General features: G+C 51.8%; 10 protein-coding genes across 10 annotated transcripts; 5 read left to right on the forward strand and 5 right to left on the reverse strand.

Annotated features, from left to right (window-relative positions):
- Positions 1-391: 391 nt before the first annotated feature.
- CGCA056_v011180 (Rhamnogalacturonan acetylesterase) lies at positions 392-1,295 on the forward strand (the record flags this gene model as incomplete). The annotated part of the gene is made up of 4 exons (XM_037326427.1): positions 392-430; positions 486-654; positions 708-786; positions 839-1,295. 4 exons carry the CDS (start codon positions 392-394, stop codon positions 1,293-1,295), a joined length of 744 nt encoding a protein of 247 aa, XP_037175518.1.
- Positions 1,296-1,544: 249 nt separating this feature from the next.
- CGCA056_v011181 (uncharacterized protein) lies at positions 1,545-1,805 on the reverse strand (the record flags this gene model as incomplete). The annotated part of the gene is made up of 1 exon (XM_037326428.1): positions 1,545-1,805. The coding sequence occupies one exon, from the start codon at positions 1,803-1,805 to the stop codon at positions 1,545-1,547; it is 261 nt and encodes an 86-aa protein (XP_037175519.1).
- A 1,120-nt stretch (positions 1,806-2,925) lies between these two features.
- CGCA056_v011182 (uncharacterized protein) lies at positions 2,926-5,705 on the forward strand (the record flags this gene model as incomplete). Its single annotated transcript, XM_037326429.1, has 4 exons — positions 2,926-4,688; positions 4,880-4,993; positions 5,047-5,223; positions 5,273-5,705. The coding sequence occupies 4 exons, from the start codon at positions 2,926-2,928 to the stop codon at positions 5,703-5,705; spliced, it is 2,487 nt and encodes an 828-aa protein (XP_037175520.1).
- An 855-nt stretch (positions 5,706-6,560) lies between these two features.
- apdF-3 (Aspyridones efflux protein apdF) lies at positions 6,561-8,005 on the reverse strand (the record flags this gene model as incomplete). The annotated part of the gene is made up of 4 exons (XM_037326430.1): positions 6,561-7,022; positions 7,081-7,666; positions 7,737-7,770; positions 7,828-8,005. 4 exons carry the CDS (start codon positions 8,003-8,005, stop codon positions 6,561-6,563), a joined length of 1,260 nt encoding a protein of 419 aa, XP_037175521.1.
- Positions 8,006-10,075: 2,070 nt separating this feature from the next.
- CGCA056_v011184 (uncharacterized protein) lies at positions 10,076-11,218 on the forward strand (the record flags this gene model as incomplete). Its single annotated transcript, XM_037326431.1, has 3 exons — positions 10,076-10,524; positions 10,594-11,059; positions 11,126-11,218. 3 exons carry the CDS (start codon positions 10,076-10,078, stop codon positions 11,216-11,218), a joined length of 1,008 nt encoding a protein of 335 aa, XP_037175514.1.
- A 2,792-nt stretch (positions 11,219-14,010) lies between these two features.
- CGCA056_v011185 (uncharacterized protein) lies at positions 14,011-15,096 on the reverse strand (the record flags this gene model as incomplete). The annotated part of the gene is made up of 1 exon (XM_037326432.1): positions 14,011-15,096. The coding sequence occupies one exon, from the start codon at positions 15,094-15,096 to the stop codon at positions 14,011-14,013; it is 1,086 nt and encodes a 361-aa protein (XP_037175515.1).
- A 2,224-nt stretch (positions 15,097-17,320) lies between these two features.
- On the reverse strand, positions 17,321-17,916 carry DAP1 (Damage response protein 1; the record flags this gene model as incomplete). The annotated part of the gene is made up of 2 exons (XM_037326433.1): positions 17,321-17,792; positions 17,861-17,916. The coding sequence occupies 2 exons, from the start codon at positions 17,914-17,916 to the stop codon at positions 17,321-17,323; spliced, it is 528 nt and encodes a 175-aa protein (XP_037175516.1).
- A 1,060-nt stretch (positions 17,917-18,976) lies between these two features.
- On the forward strand, positions 18,977-19,747 carry CGCA056_v011187 (uncharacterized protein; the record flags this gene model as incomplete). Its single annotated transcript, XM_037326434.1, has 1 exon — positions 18,977-19,747. The coding sequence occupies one exon, from the start codon at positions 18,977-18,979 to the stop codon at positions 19,745-19,747; it is 771 nt and encodes a 256-aa protein (XP_037175517.1).
- Positions 19,748-19,985: 238 nt separating this feature from the next.
- On the reverse strand, positions 19,986-20,783 carry SCD1-0 (Scytalone dehydratase; the record flags this gene model as incomplete). Its single annotated transcript, XM_037326435.1, has 2 exons — positions 19,986-20,695; positions 20,750-20,783. The coding sequence occupies 2 exons, from the start codon at positions 20,781-20,783 to the stop codon at positions 19,986-19,988; spliced, it is 744 nt and encodes a 247-aa protein (XP_037175513.1).
- Positions 20,784-22,217: 1,434 nt separating this feature from the next.
- Positions 22,218-23,125, forward strand: CGCA056_v011189 (uncharacterized protein; the record flags this gene model as incomplete). The annotated part of the gene is made up of 2 exons (XM_037326436.1): positions 22,218-22,344; positions 22,410-23,125. 2 exons carry the CDS (start codon positions 22,218-22,220, stop codon positions 23,123-23,125), a joined length of 843 nt encoding a protein of 280 aa, XP_037175216.1.
- Positions 23,126-25,632: the final 2,507 nt, after the last annotated feature.

Below are 25,632 nucleotides of genomic sequence, written 5' to 3' on the forward strand. Positions count from 1 at the left end.
GAGATGAACCCTCGTGGGACAACGGCCGTGGTCAGGGTGCTACGCGGGGAACCTGCCAGGGGCAGAAGCCATCTCCGCAGAGACCGCTGCGGGGGATACGATGCCACCTCCAGATGTGCCTAATTGCCGAGATCCGGTGTCATGACATGGTCGGACGGGGCGACGGCAATAAAAAGAGAGCAGGTTCTCGTGTTCTTGGCTGGAAGATGTTTCCTTGCACCCAGTCTGTCGCTATCGTGTTGCCCAGCACAGTCGTCGGAGTCCCGATTAATCATCGAAAATGAGGTTCTCTTTGACTTCACTGCTGCTCGTAGCGAGCTGTGCGTTGAGTGTCTCGGCGCAATGTGACGACGAGGTCAAGCACACCGTCTGGCTTGCGGGCGACAGCACCATGGCGCCAGATGGCGGCCACAATGGCACGGAGGGATGGGTAAGTGAAGCTTTAGACCCTGGACCGTGTGTATGATACTAATGTAACTGAATAGGGCCAATATCTGCGTTACTCGCTAGACTCTTCCAAGATCCGAGTCAACAACTCTGCGTATGCCGGCCGAAGCGCCCGAACATTCACGAGAGAGGGCCGTTTCCAAAGAATCATCGACGAGGTCAAGGCGGGTGACTGGGTCGTGATTGAGTTTGGACACAATGATGGGCGTAGGTATTGATTCCGTACAAGATTTGAGCGTGTCTGACGAAGATTCCACAAGCGGGCGACCCAGCCACAGACGTGAAGAGCCGCGTCGACTGCCCCGGCATCGGCAACGAAACATGCACTGCCATCTTCAAGTAAGCAATCCCCCCTCCGTCAAAGACACATCGCGTCTAACATCCCATTCAGCAACGCAACCGAGATCGTCCAGACGTACACGACCTACCTCCGTAACGCCTCCTCCATCTTCCTCTCCCTCGGCGCAAAGGTCGTCATCTCCACCTCGACGCCCACGAACCCCTACCAGACCGGCAACTTCACATGGACGCCCCGGATCTACTCGTGGTACTCGTGGTACGTCGTCGAATCGCTGGGCGGCCCCGCGGCCGGCATCTACTACGTCCCGCACGCGGACTACTGCGTCCAAGCCCTGAAGCTCCAGGGCCCCGAGGCAGCGGTAGCTGGGTACCCGATGGATAACACGCACATGGCCCCGAAGTTGGCGGACACGTTCTCGCAGGCTTTCGTGTTAGGGTTGAAGTGTGGGACGTCATCGCTGCAGCAGTATGTTGTCAACGCCACGTCGAGAATCGAAGGTCCCGAGTTGGGGGCTTGTCTGCCTGTGAATGCGACGTTGCCTATCTAGGCTGTGCGAGCTTGGGGATCAGACGCAGGCTGGAATGAGTAGAGACATACAAGTCACGCTTGTCTGGAAAAGATCAATTAGATGAGATCATTACGATATGCATAAGATCAATGATGTTGCTAAAAGCTCAGCGGGACTCTCAATTCAGGGCATGCTACTTAATCTCGAGGTGGAAGTAGTGTTTCGGGCCAGAAGTCATGCGCCCGAGGAAGCGTGAAACTCACATTCTATCAACAATCTTGCAGTCATCTAGTCATCGGAAGGGTGATGGTTCTCCATATAGGCAATCGAATAGCATTCGTCGACGCCCAAAAAGTCAGTAGAGGGAGCGAAGGAGTAGGCGCGCTGGCAAGAAGAGCAGCAGACCAGGGTAGTGCGGCGGTCGCGCTCGATGACCATGCAGGAGATGCCGTTTTTGTAGGAAGGGCAGTACACGTAGTCGGATTGTGACTGAGAGATGGTGTTGCCGCATTGGCGGCACTGAGTAACGTAGAGAACGTAGTTGCACATGTTGATGATTCTGGATGGGGGGGGGTGACTTAGCTGCTGTTTTTGGAGCTTTGGTGAGATTGAGCTGTGGTTGGATGTGTCTGTTTGGTCTAATGGGAAATGAGAGATGCAATTCAGTCTGTAGACGGCCCTTCTTAAGTATGCATCAGCCGCTGACTTGATCATGTTCAGTTGTCTTGAGTGAGTGATTCTGATTTAAGACAAGTATCACGTTGCACCAATGTTAACTGTACATGACCTAGGGCATTGTATTGTTCTCCTTCTGAAAGGGCCACTTAGCCAGGTAAAGGCGAATTGCCTGAGTCAACGAAATTGACACCAAAGGACTTCTTTGTCACAAGCAACAGTCTCGTTCACTGTCAAATGGAGCTGCAAAGAACCCACAACTACAGTGAGCAAATCGTCAGGTAGATATGCTTCATACCTTACCTTTTTGATATGTTCTCTACTGCACTTCCTAGGCTTCAGTTCAAGTATGAATGTCGTTGTACTATGGAGGTGTTAGTGTGACAAATTTGAAGTTGCTATTTGGAACATCTCAACTCAACCACTTTTGAAACACCTAAGGGTGATTTCACTGAAATAGAAGAACTTTGAGCAAATCAGTGGCTTCATGTCAAGATTCACCGAAGATTGAAGGGTCAGTGATTGTGATTGGTGCGCCTAATGCTTATGAAATATGTCGTCACCAGAGACTGGTCGGTCCGGTCGACCTTATCTCGAAACGGAACTGACAAGACTTTGCATTACCTATGTCTGCAGCAGTTCTAGTAGTCCACCAATCTCCTGCTTCTTCCCCTGCCCCATCACAGTATGAGTATGCGAGAGGGAAACATAGCCCCGCATCCATACGTGTAGAGAGAGATATCGAGCGAATGTCGAAATCACAATTGCCTCGAACATGAATTTAAGTATACCTCGCTGCATTTTCGTGACGAAACTTTACGCAAGGCCACAAGATGCAGACATTCTTTTGCTAGAAAGGGTCTTTACTCCTGGACTTTTGGCAGGGTGTCATAAGAGGGAAACCCGTCCTCCTCCGTGTACTCCTCAACGTCATCCTTCACATTGAGGTGCTCCACCCAGATCTTGATTACCTCCATAATAATCTGCTGTCATAATGCACTCTCGAATTCTGTCTTCACTAGGCCTCATCGCGCTGCCTCTTGCCTTTGGCCAAGACGACATTGGGTTCGGCAACGGCTCGTACTCTTTCAAGACCAGAAACTGGGAGGCAGTAATTGTCAAAGACTCTGCCACACTTGCATCCCTGAAACCAACAGGAAGCGACTTCGACTTTCTCCCATACGACTTGATGCAACTTGGTCGTCGTGTCCAGAATGGCTGCTACCATTGGGGCGACATCAATATTCGGTACCGAGCAACTTCGTCAGACACATGGAATGAAACCAGCTCCGCCACCGCCAGGCAGCCAGTCATCGAAGCTGGAACCGGAGCTTTGGTGACATCTGATTTATCCCCAACCATGACACTTGGCCCGCTGGAGGTGATTCGTGAATGGATCGATGTCTCTGGCGACCTAGGGCTGCGATTCACAATCACCAACTCGGGCGAAGAAGATGTCGAAATAGGGGCGCTGGGATTTGCGGCGGCCGTTAACAACATCTTCACCAAGAGAAACGTGTCAGACGTCAATGAGAAGTGCTCCTTCATGGAGCCGTACGTAGGACAGGACGCCGGCCACCTCCGAGTTTTACCCCTGAATGGAGTTGGCCCCGCTCTCGTCATCACGCCGCCGTACAAGACACCGTTGGAGGCCTATAGCTGGCTGTGGGAAGATAACAAGGGTGAGACCAGGATCGGGTCAAACATGTGGGAAGGATTCTTCGAGTGGACTGTTCACACCAAGGCTTGGGCTGAGAACGATTGGAAAGATGTGGAGCCTTGGAATACTCCCACAAACGCCGTAATCAAGCCAGGAGAATCACGGAGATATGGCGTTCGATTTACAGCGGTCAAAGAAGGCGTCCAAAAAATTGACGCCGCGATCGCGAGTACGGGGATTTCTAACGCCATCAGCTTGCCTGGGTACATCATTCCACGGGATAGCCAGGCTACTTTGCACTTGCAAACCAAGGTTGGGACGCATTCTATGTCTACGTCTCCCCCGGACTCTCTTCAAGTCATCGACCGAGGCAACAACAAATATACCATTCAGCCATCTGCATCAACCTGGGGCCGTGTGCGCCTCAACGTCAACTATGACAACAACACCACCCAGAAGATTCACTATTACATCACAAAGTCCGCAGCCGAGGCTGTCTCTGATCTCGGAACCTTCCTTACCACTGAGCACTGGTTCGTCGATGACTCGGATCCATTCGGTCGGTCCCCGTCAATCATGGGCTACGATGGTGAGAAGGGCGCCATCATCGAGCAAGAGAAACGAACAGCACCCGCCGAGCTGAGCGATGAGGGTGGGGCCGGCGCATACGTTGCTGCCGCCGTCAAGCAGACCTTTCAGCCCAACGCTGCCGAGATCGCAAAACTGGAGGAGTTTGTTAATAAGGTTCTGTTCAAAATCATACAAGACGAGACCTACGCAGTCAAGAGGGGGCTGTTCTACTATGACCCTGAGCTGGACTACAACTACACCATCACATCCGGCCAGAAGAAAGATTACGTGTACGAGATCAACCGTGCATACAACTACGTATGGCCGGCTGCGACATACTGGGCCTTGTATCGTGCAGGAAGAGCCTACCCGGGTTTTCTGAAGACGCATGACTGGGAGTGGTATCTGAACCAAGCCTACAAGACCGTCATGAGAGGAATGGAACCCGACATCGGCTTCAAAGACAAGGGACTCATGGGCGAGACTGTCTTTGGAACGGTCTTGGTAGACTTGCAAAGGGATAATAGGTCCGTGGAAGCGCAGAACTTGACCGATATGATGAGGGCTAGACTCGATGTTTGGTTGACGGAGGCATATCCGAATGGGAGCGAACAGGCTTGAAACTCCATCGGCCAAGAAGGGGTGTACTTCTGGGCGAGGTAAGTCGTACTAGAAACCGTCCCTCTTTTCTGAGCTCCCGGCTGACTGATGTCCTCAGACATTTTGGTGAAACGGACTTGGCCACGCGCGTCAAGAACAGTGTGTTGGGCTACATGACCACAGTTCCACATTGGGGATACAACGGGAACGCCCGCCGATACTGGGAATTTGTGTGAGACTTTACAGATCTCCAGTAAGAGCATCTTGCTGACAATATTCCTGCAGTGTTGCGGACAAAACTCAGGTCGTCGAGCGTCAAATCCATCATTACGGGTCCGGGCTCAATGCTCTCGTGATGCTTTCGGCATTTCGTGATGACCCAACCAACTCCTATCTACTCCGTGTGGGATACGGCGGTACATCTGGCGCGCTGTCCAACATCCGCGAAGATGGCTTCGCGTCGTGTGCGATGCATGCATGGCCGGAAAATGTTTTTTTGGGACTGGTTCAGTGGGGACTACGGTCCCAATTTCGTCGGCATGGTTCTTGGATCGGGCTCGTATCTCGTCGATGACCTGGACTATGGAATGATTGCTTATGGTGGGATCTTGAGAGTTGACGACGATCTCGTAACCGTGCAAGTTCGAGACCCTCTGCGTCGCAAAATCTTCATTGGGCCTCTTGGAGTTGAGATTGAGATTGATGCAGGCATTGTTGAGCAGTTTACCTATCATGTGAAAAGTCATACAATCTCCTTGAAGGTAGGGCAACTCAAAGACGGTCCTGAAGCTGAAGCAGCAATCATGTGGATTACTGCCGGCGCCAGCTCTACCAAGGGGGCTACAGAGTACAAGGTTCAGGTTGGCGTTGTTGAGGCAAGTCGAGAACGAGGAGGAAGCAAAATAGCTCTGACATCGGGAACGAGTGAAGTCTACATAGACTAGGATACTCAGCATAAATATAAAGCCATGTCTCGGTAGTGAGTACCATGCCCAGCGCAAAAAAGACGATCATTAGGCCCGGCACAAAAGATAGTTTGAAAGGGACGAGACTCGAACTCGCGCGGGTTGCCCCACCAGGAAACAGATGTTAAGCTGACCTTAACCTGGCGCCATAACCAACTCGGCCACCCTTCCAGATGCGATCGTTGAGTGTTCTCGGATCGCTGTTGGTTGTGGGTTACCGCTTGGACAGGGCTTGTTAACCTGGGAGGGGCGCGGTCGTGGTCTTGTGGAGTCGTGATGGCTAGTGTTGTGGAACCTCTCATATCCTGTACTGTTGGCGACTCCTGCATGCGATATTCTGCCTCGGCAGGCGTACTGTGCGACATTGCAGAACACCCGCCGTGCTCTGGAGGAACTGAGAAACCTGGCGCACTCTCAACGGCAAATCTCGCTGTCGACTTATCTACGACGGGAGACATGCTCAAACTTACAAGCACTCTAGAAGAACGCTATCTATGGGTGTATGTGATATACATCATTCAAGATGGCAAGAAACATCCACATGGGCAACTTCAGCTTATGGGTGTCATCTACGCATCAGCAAAGCTGACTATTATTGTATCCGACGGCGACGCGGTGGATGGCATAGTGGGTCTTAAGGGGAGATCACCAACGAGAGATCTCAGTCTTGCAAGATATGATACCAGCTTTTGACGTATTCAACATCGTTTTGCGGCCTGGAACTCTTCTGGGAAATCCTGCTAATTCTACAGTTTTGAAAGTAGCTGATCAGACTGCTTTTTCCTTCTAATTTCCCGGGCTTCAAATGTCAAACCGCACCCAGCTGCCAGTGCGCTACCTGCGAAGACCTGTGCTGCTACATACGATCCCCCATTTATTGAAATGAGCTGACCAGAGATGGGAGATCCTATCAAAGCTCCAAACCCAACCGCAGAAGAGATGATACCCATTTGAGATCCCAATTTTGATCGGTCTGGGCTCAAAAGATGCAACTGCTGCTGGAAATAATGACTGAACACCCCCAACAGATATACTGTAGAAGGCTGTCCAGACATATGGAACAGAAAGTGATTGTACAGCAATCCATGTGTACATACACAGCGAGGAAGCGAATACCAAGCCGATGAAGGTATTGAGCGTGCCAAAATAGGCCGAGAGAAGGCTCGGAAACAAACAGGCAATGAAGCCAATCCCGTTGAGAACGAGGAGATTCAACGCATCGACATATGACATGCCCTGCTTCTCACGTGCATAGGACTTCAAAAAGGAAAATGGGAAGAAGACCCCCAGATATGCCTTGAATGAGTGTTACCCTTGTTCTTCCGACCCGTACTGTCCTAGGACTTCGACTTACAAGAAAGATTCCAATGAAATAAAGCGTGAATTCAAGCTCTTTGAATGCACCCCAGTCGACCAACAGCCGAGTCCCCGGTACAGATCTAAATCTCGGCCTTACCACTGCGAGCGCGATCGCAAGGGTAGCGAGTTGAATAAAACCAATGCTTCTCATCGTCCATCCAAAGCCGATGGACGGGAGTAGGACTCTGGCCATACTCGGATAGATCAGCCCGCCTGTCACGCTGCCACAAGCCGCAATACCTAAGGCAACGGGAAGGTTCTTGTTGAAATAAGTTGAGATGACCGTTAGGTGGGGAGTCAGGAGAAGGCCGTTACCTAATCCGACGCAGACACCTTGAGCCAAAATGAGTTGCCAATATTTCGTGCAAAGAGAGGTCATGAATGTCCCCAGGACAAGGAGAATTGCGCCCAACGTTACGGTGATTCGAAAATGGCCAGCATCCGTAAGGCGGCCACTCACGATGCCACCAAAGAAGAGGAGAAACACAGTGATTGATCCAATCCATGCAACATCTGAGCGGGACTGACCCAAGGATGAGACGTAATACGTTTGGAAGACACCAAATGATATAATAAGTCCCCTTTTGATTGTTCAGCTATCATAACCGCAAGAAAACATCAAATGTTGGTGGGGGTAGCAGTGAAACGTACCAAGTGTTCATGATTACAAAGAACCCGGAGAAGACTACTCAGTTCCTTAGCGTCAGATACAACTAGAATAAAATTAACAAAGCTCAAATACCTGATAAATATGCAACAAGCCCCCCGTCTGGTGGAGGACAGTCGACTAAATTGGGGTCGTCATTGTCTTCGTGTAAAGAAACACCTTGGGCGACCGTGGTTGACGCAGGATGTCGGTGTAGCTCTGGTTCAATATTTTGCATGTCTGGGTCTGAGTGCGTTGAAGAATGGAATCTCATCTCTTGCTGTGAGCATTGCGCTTCTCATAGACCAAAATTGCAACAAGAGCTTACACCGTAACGTAGTAAGGCGAGATCCTTTATGTGGCTGCTCAGGAGCTGAGATGTGGAGCTGTTCATCTGAAAGGTGGCCAGGGGGTGTCTTAACGTAGAAAGCTATTTGTCATGTCTATGCCCAGCGTCATTGCCAAGAACTGTGTCCATCAGTAAGATGCTTTGAAATTCAGACTGCTTTATAATGTAGGTTGCTTTCTAACTACTACGGATCCTAGGTGTTGATAGTTTCTCAAGTCACTTTTCCATAGCTTTATTTAAGAGATAATGTGACCACGGGAGAGCATGAGCAAGTGGACTGTTTCTCGTTGCACATTCTTTGAACATTACCTTTTGCATCCAGCCCCGTCATCATGTCTACCAGCTCGAGATTTGAAGTCAAATGGCTTGTTCCCGGGAAGGCGGTTCAAGTTTTGTAAATACCGTAGGAGAGAAACAGGGATGGCAACACTAACAAAAGTCCAACTCGACTGGACTTTGTTCATTGGTTGATAAGTTATCCACCTCTGGAGCAAGCGATCGGTCTCCACCTCAGTAGATGGTCTTGGCGGAATATGATACCGGATCCGGTTAAGGTTCTTCCACACTGTGGGACATCTCACTTCGGCTTGCCTGTTGCATGTTTTGATTCTGCGCTCATGTGGGAGGCCACAGAGGCATCCAGTGTAAGGAAGCTACATCGACGAAAGCCTGCTGGAAAATTGAAATCAGCGTCTTCATGAATGTGTCTGCCTCCATGGTCATGGGTAGGCTGGATATCTCATGGACTGAAGCATTCAGAAGGTACTTTCGAGCTCACCTAGGATCCGCCTGGGACAATTTCCATCAACGGCTGGTATGCCCACGACACGCCCGATTCATCCATCAAAGCGCCTGTCGATTCTTACTGGCATCGAATTCGGAAATATAAATGAATCGATCATTCAAACTGCCCGAGGGATGGACTAGACAAGAATACAACGAATTCCACCACAAAGATGCCCGAGGACATTTCACAGACAGTCTTCAGCCTGAAGGTCTTGGTGAATTCGTATATCATGATTCACCTCCCTGGCAATTACTTCTGATTACCAATTCCAATGAACGACGCTGGCGAGAACTTGTAGGTTTTTATGATGCCACAGACTCCGCGCCTATCCCGCTAAATCAAGTGTGGATGGCTTTTACACCATCCAAAAGCCCAGGGCTGCGCGCTATCCTCTCACGCTACACATATGCAATTGGGGACCTAGCGTTTGTGAAGAGCTGACACCCCACCATAAAGACGACATGGTACATTTTACAGCGCTAGACACCAAGAATCTGTTCAAGGTTTAGCTGGTAGGTATCTGTCGGAGGAAGTGGGATACGGTGCCCACAGGACATGGTCTGCGTTCTCTGGGCAGAATGGGAGGATGACGTGGCTTATCGCAAAGCCTCATGATGGATGGACAGATATGCGGGGATGTATATTTGGTCCTTGGCTAGCGCCATTGGATGATGAGGTATTGCCGGCAACCCGTCTTGCTCGCCTGTTTATCTTGTGTGAACCAGCAAAACTAGGACACGTATATGCGATATCATATATGCAGGGCATGGCCACGTTGAAGAGAGGGGCGGTGGTGGTGGAGACGAGGCGAGAGATTACAATGGAGATACATGTACAAGTCACAATAATTTCCAATGAGATTTGTTCTTGTCTCCCATTCTCAAATGATCAGGTTTAGGTGTGTGCTGTGTGACCCCAACATTCGAATCTTCGGTGGTAAACAGTCGGGAAACTCCAATCACAACGTGCGTTTGCCCAAGTGCACATTTTCATCAGCCGATCAAAGCTGACACCGTGGTAATGCTTACGGCACAGTCACGATTGAAGCCCGATCTTATGAGGCTCTCTACCATTGCCCTTATCTGTCCTTTCATCTACCCCGCTCTCTCCTTACATGGATATTAACATCCATTCGTGCGTCACCTCAAGTAGTCATTGCTTGAATTTCCCCACCTCAAAATCAGAACAAAAGTTGACACCAGATCCTGATGGCCGAAGCTCTTGGCCTGGCGGCAAGCGTCATTGCAGTAGTGGATATTGCCGCGAAGACTGGGAGCGCCTACTTCAGGCTTCAAAGGCTGTGGGGCGAGATGGAAAATGTTCCGGCCATGCTTCTGGAAAAGACCGAAGATATCCAGATCTTTGAAGATTTCCTCGCAAGTATGGAAGAAAGTCTTAAAAATAGTACACTTCCTCCACTGGCATCAAATCGGGTTCGGTTCGAGAAACTTATCGGCAGGTGTCACTGCACCTTGGACGAACTGAAGGTCATGGTCGATCAGATTGACAAGAGAGTCACGACTCATGGAGGTCCAAAGCACAAGATAGCGTGTGCAAAGGTCACCTTGAAGAGGAATGAGATTGATGCTCTTACTCTAAAGTTCGACCGGGCTCTCAGGATGTTTGAAGTAGCGCAAGCCCAGGAGTGTCGAGGGCTGTAAGTCTAAACCAAAAATTTCAGAGCCTCTATAAGGATTTGAAACGTCTGATGATGACCATTCAATAGCGCAATCGCAACATACACAGTGATAGCTCAGAGCACCTCAAACAAACTACCGAGTTCCTCAGAGACGAGTGCGGCGATCGAACGATCCGGGCACAAGAGGCGGGACGTGCAGCGCGACGAAGCCATATCAACGAAGCAACCAGTTTTCAGCGAGATATGTTCTTCAGCTTCAGAATTCGACCTATTTGGCAAGATCCGTTTTGGACCCGAAAAGTCCGGCGGCTTCTATGCCTTCGTGGCAACCCCAAGCTGGCTTAGTAGATCCAGTAGATCCGTATACTCGGTCTTGGTTCAAAGAGCAACCATGGGTTGGCAAGTCAATTTGAGAACCTACGAAGTTGCCTATTTCGATAACACGTTGCTTGACGTTCTATCGTACGATGAACCTGACAGACTTTATAAATATCTGCACGACCATCGATTGAACATCTTCGTCCGAGAAACCTGTGGTCACAGCATACTACTCGTAAGACATTACCTATTTTAGGGATATCATTCAATGCGGTATGAAACTAATCATATGGAATGATAGTTTGCGATGTACGGTTTATACTTCAACATCATAGAGGCCTTGATCAATCAGGGCTTAGACGTAGACTCCGGCCCCATATGGTATCTCACCTAGTCATTTGGGACTCGTAAATCAGACTTGCTGACTCCTTGCAGGGCATGGCACACTGCACATGTAATAGGGCAATGGGACTTAGAAGATGATTAACTCCGTTTGATACAGATACTAGGCGACAATGGTTTAGACGATGTTCTGGATGGAGCTGATGGGCTTGCCTGGGCTTTGGCATCAGGAACCTCCTTCCGAGCTTTTCAAGCATTACTGACTCGGTGTGCTCCGAATCCCAACCTGTCGTTCTCAGAAAGGTTGAGACGAATGAGAGCGATGGTATATCAACACCAACCATTTTCTTGGACGCTAAATGAGGCTTTTTCCTTGGTACCTGAGACGATGATGGGCAACCAAGATCGGCTAGCCCGGTCCAGATCCGATGGTCATTATTCTCTCCATCACTCCCTTGCGGTCGGCTTTGTGAATTGCATAATGATTGGTCCGTGTCCCACGGAACAGGATGATTGGTCTCAGATGCTAAGGAACTGCGTAAAGCTCGATCCTCCGGGTTTGCAGCATTCAGAACATGGCGCTCCTTACGGGCTGTCAGACTGGGACCAAAACACTTATCATACGCCTTTCTCGGCCATCATCACGCGGGCATGTTTCAACGAGCGTTTCTCTCGACCTTACCAACTTCGTGGAAAGATGGATTTCGCTACCCAACTGAACGGAATCATACGACGTTGGATGAACATCCTGGCGTCTGCAGGGATCGACCTTTTAGAGTATGGTTGTCTGGAAAGCCACTTTCACAAAGAGGAAGGAGCGCCGAGGTTTCGCAAGTTCTTGACCAAGAGACGCGGCTTTTGGTCGGAACCTGATGGGCATTTGGGTTCTCGTTGGTACTTAGTAGCGGGTGTCACGTACGGTCGTCTGCCTGAGCACTGGAATCTTTGGGTTACTTGTGAGGACTACGAGTATGCAGGAGATTTCTGGCATATGACTGAGGAGCAGGCTACTAGTATGCCGGGAAGTTGGATCCCTGATGCGGTCAATTTGCGGTATGAAGTTATGCGATGGTTAGATCGGGAGGCGCCACCACTGATTTGGTCTGAATATCGAAAGATAAAACCACCAGTCTAGGCAGATTACGAGGTGTTAACTTCCTTTCCTTCCAAACCTTAAACGCAATCTTCCCCCCACGTCATGTGTATATGGAGGACAGAAACTCCAGAAGCAAACAGTGCTGAGTGATTTAGAAGCTTCAGGAATATCAATAACAAAAAGAGATAATTTACCAACACAGCTCGTTTACAGCACGATGGGCCATTTCGCTCAACCCAACATAAAACTTTGTTTGTTATTAGATCTATGTGAAGAAATCGCAATTCAAACAACTTATAAAACACCTAGCTAATTACAGAAGACGCCGGCATCGCCGACGGCAAAGATGTATGTTCACTCAACTATGCAACCTCCCATGGTTATCTATCAATCTAAGTGCTCCTCTAGAGTTGCATTTCTATTTGAATATCAATGACGCCACACAGTCAGGCTTCGCCAAAGCCGCCACACGAAACGCTTCCTCCGGCGGCATCTCGTCCTTCGGCTCGGGCAACAAGACAGGCAGCAGCACCAGCAGAGGTGGTTCGTTGAACTAAGAGTCCCAGAACGGCGGACCGAGCCCTAACGCTTAGGAGAAGGTTTACGTGCCGTGAATCAATACACACAAGACACATGGAGTGTTTGATGCATGTCTTTTGGAAATGGGTTTCTCGGGTATGCGATAGTTAATCAACCTCCAAAAAAAGGGTCCTCTGTGACTTACTTGGAAAAGCCGATGGGCACCTTCGGATGAGGTAAAATAACCTCCTATTCTACTGCCTAAATTTGAGAAATTGGTGTTTTCACAAGGCCGTCTTATTACCACGCTTTGATCTACGTAGTCTGCGGATTGCGCATCCAGCATTGAGTTATAAAACAGAGCCCGAAGACTACCGGGACGTGACACTAGGGCACGATGGCAACGTCAGCACTGCATGTTCCTCGCGTGATTCAGTCGAGAGGGCATCATGATCAGCAACCCACACTCCCTCACTGTCAGATTGAACCTGCGAATGGGAACGAACCTTCTTTCAGTACATCACTGTACACACACAAAGCATTGATCTTAGTCAGTAAGAAGTGATTTACTCAATCAAACAATTCAACACAACCCCTACATAAAGAACCGAGATCGCCCTTCTAAACCTCTCAATACAACAGCTACCAACCAAATATCCACGATCTACTCTCAAGATAACAAGGTAACTCAAAAGCAATACTACAACTAACCAAATCTCCCAAAAACATCAATCATGGGCTCCGATAAGATGGACGCGAAGGCAGCAGCCCGCATCGCCAAGGGCAAGGATGTAAGTACCTGATCGGCTCCAATGATTCTCACTTTTGTTTCCAAACGTATAGCTGACGATATGACTTCTCCAGAGCGCCTTCGCCAAACGAGCCGCAGCTGCCGCGGCCAAGAACCAATCCGGTGGTGGCTCCGACTCTAGCTCGGGCAACAAGTCTGGAAACTCGTCCGGTTCCTCGGGCGGTGGTTTCAACTCGAACTCGGGAAAGAAGCAGAGTGATTTTCGCATCTTAGGTAAATAACAGTGATATGACAATATTTGCGTGGATTTCAGAGACTTCATTTGTGGTAGATCAAAAGTTTGTATTCAATAACCCGACTTTTCCAGTCCAGGCCCAAAACGCCTAAATGCCCGTCCATGATATGCATCTCCAGGTATCACATATAGTCTACATCCATGCTAGATTATCTCCCGCCACCTTCTTCTTGTATGTACAAATCATCGCTGTGATGGATATTGGTATCGTGCGGCCTGAGATTGTACCTCCGATGCCGGCATCTCGACGGCATCAGGTGGAGGCTGAGGATATGATGGCTGCACGGGTATAGATGCGAGCTCAAAAACGCCAGGCTGGGGAGCTACTTGTGGCCCAGGCGGGTACGCAGCCTGCGGGTGGTGCCCCCAAGCATGCATTTGCTGTTGCTGCTGCGGTGGCGGAGGAGAGTAAGGCGCGTACGGGGGCTGAGGAGAGTTTGTCGCCCATGTCTGCGCGCCGGGACTCGCGCTCGGGGGGATATCTGTCGTCGGCCTCCATCCTCCCGTCTTCGTCTCAGTCTTGTAATCGTTCGGGTTCTCAAGACCAAACGCGGCGGCGCTGGCAGACGGGCTGTTGTGCGGGTTGTATCCGGTCGCACCGACTCCGCCATCGAGCATCGGCCGAGACTCTTCGTGTGCAGAGCGGCTCTTCTTCAGTCGCCAGACGAATGCGATGATACCGACGATAGCAACTGCGCCAACACCACCGCCCACACCGATTCCAATCTTGGCAGTTGTTGACAGGCCCGAGGCCGCAGCAGTAGTAGTAGAAGTCGCGTCAGTCGGGGTAGGTGCCGCGGTAACGGTGACGGTGGCGCCGCCGGTTGTGGTAGTCATAAAAGTTGTGGGGTTTGCCGTTTTGGACGTTTTCGGCGCTGACGTTGACGACGGCGTAACTGGAATGGAGGTGGCCGTGGCCCCTTGGGCAGCGAGGTTGTTGAATTGGTCCTCGGTGATGGAAATGGGTGTGTTGGAATTCGCGCATGAAGTCTTGAGGTCCGAGTATGTCTCCGAGACGGAACCCTTCGCGTCTTTTCCCAAGCATTTTGCGGTGTTTGTGATGAACTTGCCCTTGGAGTCGCTGCAAAGGCACTTATTCATCTCCGCGACGGTGTCGCCATCGCATTGACTGCTGTCGGAGGCGGAATACAGGCATGGCTGTGCTGCGCTAGGATAGTAGCTAAAATCGTTTTGGACTTTGGCGAATATGGGTGTTGATAGGAGTAGGATGCTCAGCAGGCTCAATGCCTTGCTCCTTGACGGCGCCATGGTGCCGTTGTAAGTGCGCAATTCGATTCGGGAGTGGGATGAGATATAGTCGACAGGGGTGTCGTGAGTGGTCGACGGTATGCGCAGTGTTGGGACTGGACTGGCAAAACGAGTGTGCCATGCGATTTCGAGATGGCCAATCTTGACGGGAAGGATCGAAGTCAATGCCAATGTCAATTGCTAAGAGGATTCTCAATGTTTGTCGACAGTTTCGTCTGATGGATTTGCGATTGCCGCCCCGCTGGGTTAGTTCGCAGGGTTATCGATCGAAGGTGACGCAGGGTTTGGTGAAGCAGAAAAGGGAAAACAGTCAAGCAGCGAGACAGACGGTGAAAGAGGCGCCTTGGGCGTCTTTAAAACCAGGGACGGCAACCGATGATAGGCAAACTAACGACAGAATGGAATGGTTGGTGGCCGCAGTGGCGCCGACTGGACCGGTTTTGGGGTGTCGATGAGATGGAGGCTGAGGCTGAGAACAAGGGCACAAGGGGAAAGAAGAAGCACAGCAGCAGACTGAGATTGAGGGACTGGGGAGGTGCGCAGCTTCTTGCATCTTCGCATTCCACGGGTCCAATGATGAGACGAGGAAGGAAGCTTGTGTCTTTGGTGCCTGGCTCTTTCCATGTTTTCGTCGCATTCCATTCCACAGCAATTAGTTCAAGAAAGGAAACAACTACCCACAACCTCGCTCTGCTGCTCTTTCTCTCCTAGGGCTGAAGGCGGAGCATGTGCAGGCAGGCAGGAGGAAGGCATCTCCCCTGCGCTTTCCCCGAGAAATGACGGCAGGGACACTGGGCTTGGGGGGAAAGAAGCCAATCAGAGGGCGCAGGAGGCCGAGAGAGGCACTGGACTGGACAGCCCGTCTGCTGAGCAAGAGAGGCTGTGCCACACCTGCGCTGCTTTCCTTGGTGTTGCATGGTACCTGCTGCAAAGCATCTGTCCAGGGCAGGGTGCCACAGGCAGAAAGATACGGCACAATGAGGAAAGAGCAGCGGGTGTTGGCGTGTGGCAGGATCTGCGCTAGGCCTGGAATTCATCGAGGAGTCGCTAATTTTAGAGGTCCACAAGCCTCCCCGTGCCTGAGCTCCAATCCAACACCTGCATCTGTATCTGCATCTGCTGCACCTCGAAATATCGATACAGCCTCCCAACGTGTTCAACTATCGTCGGTCTTTGGAGTCTGCTTTCTTGTTTCCTAGAGGAGAACTTTGTTCATTGTCGTCCAGATAAGGAGGGCGATGAGGGATGGGAAGCAGATTGTCTGTGGTAGACCCAGACGAATAGCACCAATGCAATTCGGCACCTCGTATCTCTGCAGCAGCCCATCGAATGAGATCACCGATCCGTTTCCGGCGCTACGGCAACGGTAGCCTTTCTCAGACAATCGCATCATCATTTCCAGCGCACCGCACCTAACCCACACCGCCCTGCCCATCATCACCCGGGTCCGATTTCGTCACATCTTCCTCTGCCAACGTGCCCAAACCTCCGTGGCTGCGCCCGTCAACGGCTCTCCGGATGCCGCCAGACCCGGCCAACAACCTGAGCGAAGGACCATCCCATAGGACCGTCGCTGCGTCGAGACACGGTAGCTGCGACGACGGCTAGAAATAAACTCCGCAGAAAGTCGTTGAGCCACGCGGATCCAATCTCTCCCTCCCCCTCCGAAATGTGGTTGCCTGCTGACACTGAGAAACTAACTACACCAGCCACCGCTGTCAGCAGTCCCCTCCGTCTCATCTCACTCTCGCACTCGAGGGCCTCTGGCGCTATAATCTGACTAGCCTCGACTTGGCTACTTTCACTGCTGCCTCCCCCAAGCCTCCCCGGGATCGCGCTATTTTTTTTGTTACAATGGGGCCGGGAAACGTGCCTGATGGGATTGTTGTAATGTTGCATCGCGAACAAGTCGCCTCGGCTTCAAGACAGCAAAGGTACAGCTTGTCAATCGTTCATCATGCAGCCGACGCCACAAAGAGCACCCATCTCCGACCGCATCCTCGATGTGTCACAGTAAAGAGATCGATCAACCTTGCATCATCCCGAGAATGGATCATCACACAAAGACAGACAACAACGGCGTGGCTTGAGGCTTGATATCTGTCGCGTGGGACACCCATCCACACGCCGAACATCTACCAAACCCTCCCATCTGGTCTAAACCTCGCTCTCTATGCCTCCGCCACCACCCATCACTCCCCTCCGAAATCAACACGAGCGCTCCTTAATTATCCTCCTCCGGCTCCTCGCCCACAGGAACAAGCCGTCCAATGACCAAATACTTGCTGTCAAACTGCTCCTCCCAGCCCTGCAGCGCCTCCACCTCGTCCGGGCCCAGGCCCTCCAGCGTGTCCAGCGGCCCGTCCAGGTCCTCCGTCAACATGTCCTCATCGAAGCTGCCGCACGCCAGGCCGCGCGACGCATCGCGGCCCGCAAAATTGGCGTACGGCCCGCCGGGGCCGTAGAAGTTGCGCCCCGGCGTAACATCGAAGACGCGGCCGCGCACCGCGAAGTAGATGGGCTTGCCCTCCTCGCCGTTGAACGGCAGCAGCGTGCGCGGGTTGAAGACGCGGAAGACGGTCGCCGGCGGCTCCTTCGGCAGGATCGGGGGCGGGGTCGGGGCTAGCATCGAGTAGATTGTGTAGCCGAGGACGAGGAGGAGGACGATGTTGAGAGGGGTGAAGAAGGCGTCGGAGCTGCAGGCGGACAGAGTTAGTTGATGTCTTCAGGCAGTAAAGCAGTGGGATGGGAGACGGGGGCGCACCTCGTTGTCTGGAGCTTGACGGCTTCTTCTTGAAGCCGCTGGGATGTATAGTCCATCGTGACGGCGCGGATGAAGCGGCTTCGTCAAGCGAGGTTCGATGGTTGATTTCGGAAGAATTGGAAGTCCTCCGTGATGTGGCAGCGTGTGATGAGCTACAGGACCGTGAACTCCCTTCAAAAAATTGCTGCAAAGGCCGTCGAGTTCGTGGGGTGATGTGGTGGCAGTGGTTGCTCGAATCCAGGATCCGAGACCGATTTCCGACGGAGCTCTCCAAGTCCCCGTCAACGTTTGGGACCCCTGCTCCGTGCACTGCCGAGTTCACAACTGCCCCTCCTGAGCCCACCGCATATTATGTCATCAGCTGCAGCACCGATGGTCCAAGCTCCTGGACAGACAGCACACGTGATATATGGGGCCCGGCGTCCGGTCCCGAGTTGACTCCACCAGTCCGGACCACTTTCCCCGTTTACACCGGAACGGCTTCAACATCGAGGAGACATAGGTTTTGTTTGCTCGTTTTGGAAACCATACCTACGCCAGCTATAACATCAGCTTTCTCAAGGCTTTGGAAGTTATTGTCGATGCTCTGCACTTCCCAAGTTCAATGACAAGTTTTTGCTTCTCTTGAGCTCCGGCTTGAGCAACTCCTAGGATTGTTCGAAACGATGATCTTCGACCGCTGTGAGCTCCCTTCATCTGTATAATTGGAGTGCTCTCGGATGTTGTGACCCACATGCTCAAGCCATTGAGAAGAAAGAAGCATGACTTATGCGGTTCCTTTGCTACTCGGCCATTGTCCGCTGCCAAATTCGACCAGAACAAGGGCAAATGCTCCACGACCAATCTTCGGCTTTGTTCAAGCTCAATGACTCCCAATTCATAAACCCCCAAGAGAAGGTTTTGTAACAGTTTCAACACAATGACTTTGTTTTCATTCTCTTACCTTGCTCGTCCCTGACTTGTAAACTCATGGACTATTGATATAACAACACCAGATGCCGCTCACGAAGGTCAAGTCTTCTCATCAGTACATTAAACACATCCCAATATTCCACATCAAACCTCGAAAACCAGTTCAACAGCATCACTAGCCTTTATTATCACATACCAATCAAAATGGCTTCTAGAGACGACACCCACCAGAACGCTAGCCCTATCCGTCCCGAGACCCCGGACGTTGAATTCCCCGCTATCGAAGATAACACCAACACCCCGCCAGCTCAACCTCCCAATTCCTTCTCAACAACCCCTGAGCATCTAGCCAACCCTACCATCATCGGTGGAACATTTACTGACGGGCCCATCTCCCAACGGCCACAGACCCCGCGTTTCATCGACTACCTCCGCCGCGGCGCCCTCGCCCCCGCCAGCGCCGTCTACGAGCCCGCCCCAGGACCCGCAGGCATCGCCAACAACACCCAACAACCGCCCCTCATCCACCCCCTCAGCATCGGCCAGCGACGGCCCGCCGCCCATCCTCTCAGCCTCCCCCGCCCGCAGCCGCGCTTCCAAGACGTCGAGACCCCGGCCTTTGTAAACCCGTGGCCAGCAGCAGACGAGCAGCGCGACAACCCAGGCCGTCCTGATGTATCTAAGCGCTGTCCCCACGATCTCGCGTACCCCTGCTTCTGCCGCAACGATACCGAGATGCCGGGCGTGCCTTGTATGAAATGTAGGTTCCCCCTGTGCTCGTATAATTCCATGTTGCAGGTCGCTACCGTCGATGCGTTGGAGCTGGAGCTTGCGCGCGAGCGGGCGCGTGGGCGCGGATCGCATCAATTTGAGCATGAGATTACACTTGCTATCAACCATGCGCGGGAGCGTGAGCGGGAGGAGCAGCTGGGACAGCGTTGGGGACTTGGACGAGGACCGGAGGGGCCCCAGTAAGTTCTTGTCTTACTGAATAAGGAAAGTTCCACTTTCTCGTCTTACTGAGTAAGGAAAGTTCCACTCATAACAAAATTTCACGTCTTGACGAAGCTCGGTGAAGGTAAGTGTAATATTTTGATATCAGGGTACATCTATACACATTGAATGAGCCCCTAAATAAACACCCACATCACCTCCATTCCCAAAAAGTGGCACCCAATTTCGCCATATCCCATTCCACGCCCAGATTACATATTTAGTGAGCCACCGCAGACTTGAGCTCCTTCTCCACGACCTTGACATCGTTCTTCTCGTCCTCGCCAAACGAGTCGCGGCCATCAGCAAACACGGCCTCGAAGTCGTACTCGGACCAGCGGATCTCGGGGTTGAGTCCCGCAAACTTCCACACGCCGTTGACCTTCTTGTACCAGTGCATGTTGTAGCTGTGCGCGTGGCCCTTGACGGCGACCGTCTTGCGGCTCGCATCCGTGTACTTCTGGTGCGGCACGCGCAGCTGGTGGTGCCCGATGACCTCCGTGTCCGACACCTTCTCCCAGCGCGTACCGCCGATGAAGTGCTGCGTCTTGAGCAGCGGGTTGCCGAGCACGGCCTTGTCGCTGATCATGGCGATGAACTCCTCGGCCGGCATGGCCTCCCAGATCTTGTCGAGGAAGGAGCGGTAGTCGATCTGGTGCGGGATGTGAGTTTGATGATGGGTTTCGGCGTCGTCATCGTCGCCGCCCTCCACCGGGCGGCTGAGGAGCGAGGAGACGGGGTTGGGGTTGTGGGAGGGGCGCAGGGGGGGCGCGAGGGCGGGAGTTGGGTAGGTAGTGATGGATTGGGGGAGATGGGTGGAGGGGGGACGTACGCGGAGCTCTGGGGCGATGCACTTGCGGAGACGGTCCCAGTCCTTGGAGTCGTAGGAGTCGGCCCACTCGAAGAGGCAGGCCGTCAGGCCGAGGTAGTCTGCGGATTATCGTCAGTTTCTGTATTGCTGGTAGTTCATGTCTGAGAACTTACCATCGAAGGTGATGTTGCCAGCAGGGGACGCCATTATGTCTACTTTTCGAAATTACTCTTCTAAATCCGGGTATAAAATTGTCGTTTTTTATCGAACAAGATAATCCGATTAAGCAGATGAAAATTTGACCTATTTGTGCGGGCGGGTTTCTTCAATGTTTATACTCGACCGCAAAGCCAAAGGGATCGAAGCCCATTCACGTAAACCGTCGGAGGTCGCTGCGTTCGCTGGCGCGTCACCGGACTGCCGCCAGACGCCCGGGCCCCAGCAAGGTACGGAGGCCCGGACGGTGGGATCGTTCATCGCTTGGTTGGTTTGGTAACGTTCGAGGTTGCTGCGCGGTGTCTGTCTTCCCGCTTACACGCGTGCTACTGCAAGGGACGTGGGTGCAGTGCAGTGTCCGGGCGGGCGACCCCTATTTTTTCCTGCACTTCGGACTGGTGGTGGGGAGACCCCGATGGCGCGCCGCCCCGTCCCCGCTCCGAAGGGGCGCCATGTTTTGAGAGACGGTGGGATTATGTCATAGTATGATTAGCGGCTATTATTGTTGATGAATTGGTGCGTTTTTCGGTTAGTGATCCGGAGAGAAGGGCAAATGACATTGGGCAATGGCAGCCGAAGCAGTGAAGCCATGTGTGATGTTGCGTCCCGGTATAGCGACCGGTGTTCCTGCGATAGCTCCCCCGCGAATCGGCATTTAAACAACATTATGGGATTCTGATTTCCACGGTGGGCCGAATACCAGACGAGCTGACAAACTGTGATCCATCCATGCGCGCCTTCGGGGTCGGTCGTTCGGGTGGCACAACAGGGAGCTTGTCTTGACTGAGCCGCTCGGCTTTCGCTCTGAGCTTCCTGGTCGCGAGGTGTTCGTCTTTAAATAAATCATCCCGTGTACCCCTTAAACTCCAATGATGCATGGGGTATGGATTTCAGATGGGACCAGGCGACGGTCCGAACTTCTTGCATTTATCGTCTTCAAAATCTCCGCGACTGTTATGGACCTTATGTGTGTTCTCCCGACACGCATCGCCAACGAACGCCATGCCCCGCCATTTTCTACTTTAACCATAGAGTCGGGTCCATGCCGGGATGCATGCATTCCCAAATCAGCATGCCGTACCCTGCAAGATCCTCAGATGGGGAAACATGAGGTTACATACTATAGTTCCATCTTTTGTGGTGAACACGACTGCGTGATGAAGTGTGAATCCAGACATTGAAATCTAATCGATAAGATCTCCCCTGGCCTTTTTCGACCAAAGCTCTTCCTTCAGCGCCACCATGTCTTGGACATCAAGTCTCACGTAAGCACATTAACAGTAGAGGGGGTTGGGACATCACAATTGACGGTCTTACGGCGGATGATTCAAAAATCTTGCCAGAGTGCCTCGTTGTGACGATCACTATTCTAATTTTGACGACATAGAAACGGCCACTATCATCCCCTAACAACGCCAGCCCGCCATGGCAACCGTAGAAGAACGACACCCGGAGCTCTTCCGCCCGGTCAGCACCGAGTCCCCGCGCGGGAAGAAGAGAACCGTGCCGATGCAGGTCCTGTGCCTGGGCTTCCCCCGAACAGGCACGTCATGTAAGGCCCAGCCGAACCACACTCAGGCGCCTGCCGAAACTCTAACCTCAGCCGCAAAAAAACAGCAATGTGCGCCGCGCTTGAGAAGCTGGGGATCCCCTGCTGGCACTCGACAGTCTTCATGTCGACCAACTTCGCCGACATTGAGATGTGGCAGGAGGCCGTCGACCGCAAGTTCTTCGGCGCCGGCGAGCCGGTCGGGCGGGACGAGTTTGACCAGCTGCTGCACTCGTACGGCGCCGTGTCGTCGGACACGCCGGCGGTCGCGTTTGCGGAGGAGCTTATTGCGGCGTATCCCGAGGCTAAGGTCGTGCTTGTCGAGAGGGAGGTCGAGAGTTGGCATAAGAGTTACATGCAGGGTGTCATTGCGAACATGTTTGACCCGTTCATTAGTCTGGTGTATCAGCTTGACCGGTTCTACGTCCATCCCATTGGCAAGATTCACAGGAGCGTTACCGGTGGGTGGCTAGATATCTGGAATGTCAAAGACGCCGAGGCGAAAGCGAGACAGAAGTATTGCGAGCACTATGAGATGTTGAGGAGGGTCACGCCGAAGGAGAGGTTGCTGGAGTTCGATCTGGCGGATGGGTGGGGCCCGCTTTGCGAGTTCTTGGGCAAGGATGTCCCTGAGGTCCCTTTCCCGCACCTGAATGAGAAGGCGTGGCTAGATGAGAAGGTGAAGATTATCGCCATCAACGGATTGAAAGGATTGGGCAAGAAGATGGGGTTGATCATGGGATCTGTTGCCGTTGCTGGAGCCGCATGGTGGCTGTACGGATGAATGCCTGATGGATCCCGGGCTCTATGAATTTTGACTCCGTTTTCTTGGTATGTCCTAGGCACATATTGAAACCACATCGACGGTAGAACACAACGAATCTCAGTTGAATAGCAACCTCCTGCAGTAGATACTCAAAATGAGTTTGATCCGCTCACCAAACGAGTCACGGACCCTGGTCCCTCCGGAAAGTCTGTAAATGCCGAAAAGCCGTATTGCCGAACAGTGGGTCTTCTTTCGGCGCCGAAATCATTGATGAGTTCCTTTCTCCCAGCCAGCCTGTGTACTCAACGATTGTTCTACTCCCCATCATCATCTTCCCTTTGCCGAAAAGCCGCCAGTTCACGGATCCGACAACGAAGTCTCTTGGCAGCGGATTGCTCCGAAGCGGAGTGGATCACAGATCACAGATGACGACCGCCGCCGATGTTGGAGCAGCCGCGGCGAGGCTTAGCAAGGCGTGCATTGAGTGCCACTCGCGCAAGGTCAAATGCGATGCGCCTGTTTCTGGAATACCATGTGGCCGATGTGTCAGCAAAGGATATCCGGAGAACTGCAAACTGGTGTCTCGTCAACAACGCAAGAGGTAGGTGGATACGGGATGGATGACATCCGGATCAGCCCGCTGACGGTAATCATCAAGGAGGCGAAGAGCCGATGTGTTAACACAAGAGGAACATTGTAATCCAAATGTGAGACTTACCTTATCTTCATCGTGTGCTTTTGTGCAGCCTTGATTCCACATACCTTACAGTACGTATTGAGACTGAAAGGCTGACTGAAGAAGGATTCCGAGGCCCAACCGCCCGCACTATTGGCATCAAGTCATGTTTCCGTGAGCGATACAAGTCTCCCAAATGACAGTCCGCGCCCTTCAGTCCGGCCAATTGACGGGATCCATGGACTTAGGGAACTTGAGAGAACGACGAGTTCTGCTGTCTCAGGTCGCTCGCCCCAAAGGGTACAAAACATTGATGAACTTCCCCAGGCGCAGGCAGAGTATAACGGCAGAGTTCACTATCTCAGTATACTCAAAACAGCGATGAGCGGCAATGAGAGAAACGAAAGTGTTAGGCTTGGATCTCCTGCCACAAGTTCGGCCAATAGTACCCCGCACTATCCCCATAACCCGCAGATAGGTATATCTGGTTTGGATCCAGTGGATCTGGAGTTCCTGATGAAGAAAGGTGCCTTTGTGTTACCGTATCGGGACAGCCTGTAAGTGATACCGATTTTATTTTCAGGATGGGTGTATAGAACTGACATGAGCAATTAAGAATGGCCTTTCTGACCGCGTATTTTGAGTTTGTTCATCCATATTCGCCCGTTCTGGATAAAAATCTTTTTTTTAAGCAGCTATGACGCCGGCTCCTATTCCCCATTTCTCATGCAGACGGTTTTGACAAGTGCTACTCTTTACGTATCACCTGATGTACTTACGTTATGTGGATACTCCAATATCACAGAGGCGCAAACAGCCTTCTTCAACAAGGCCCTACTACTACACGACTTCCAATGTGAGAAGAGCCAATTGTGTCTGCTTCAAGGATCCCTAATATTGGGTACAACTGCATTCTTTTACCCAATTGACCGAGACGTTCACTACTGGTTCTTCAACGCCGTCCGGCTTGCCACAAAGCTGGAACTGCAAAAGCTGTGAGTACTTGTGAATCTTCCACGGCAGACCTGAAGTCGGAGCTGATTACGGATGCGAACTTTAGTGATCAGCTACGCATCCCGGACGTCCAACTTCGTGGCTTGTACAAACGAATTTGGTGGGTTATCTACGTAAGTTGACTGTCCCGAGTGCACTTTCTATTGAGCCATCTCTTATTGAAACTGACTTTTCCTTGTAGTGTCGAGATGTGTTATTGTCATTCCTGGGCATGCAAAGCATGCCCCTAGTCAGCGACAAGACGAAGCCACAAACCTTGCCAACCGAAGAAGACTGGGAGACTGAGGGCAACAGCACGAAAACGTCTTTCGCTTCCAAGGTCACCGCTGCACAAAAATGCCATTTTATTGAGTACTGCAAGTTGTCTGTCCTAGGTACGGTTCAGGATGGCAACGCACGTACTGAACAGGTGTCTGACTTGATGATTTGATGAGTTTAGGGTCTAGATCTCTTGTAGGAATATCTGACGCTGGTAGCGTTGACGGTGAAGCCATGGCTCGCGAATTCCACGCTTGGCGGAGTCAGCTCCGAGAAGCAACTAACGCAGATAATCAGCTAGTCGACAGCCCTTACCTTACGTCCCTTCTTGCAGCGAGCTATCGACTGGAGTGTATCCTGTATAGAACCCTCAAACTTTGTTGGAAGACTGGAGATGCTGCCCGACATGCCTGGGCGCGAGCACGGCTTCGATCTTCGATGTTCGAGCTTGACACGCTATTTGGGAGAGCACTTGCCAACGACCAACTCAAAAACCTCCCAATGTCATTGTAGGCCCCCTGGTGACGCCCTATGGATTGAGAGAATAGGCTGACGATTGACTTGGAAGCAATTCCAA

This window comes from Colletotrichum aenigma (assembly GCF_013390185.1).
Source record: "Colletotrichum aenigma strain Cg56 chromosome Unknown KSG_Cg56_contig07, whole genome shotgun sequence".
Taxonomy (NCBI): Eukaryota; Fungi; Ascomycota; class Sordariomycetes; order Glomerellales; family Glomerellaceae; genus Colletotrichum; species Colletotrichum aenigma.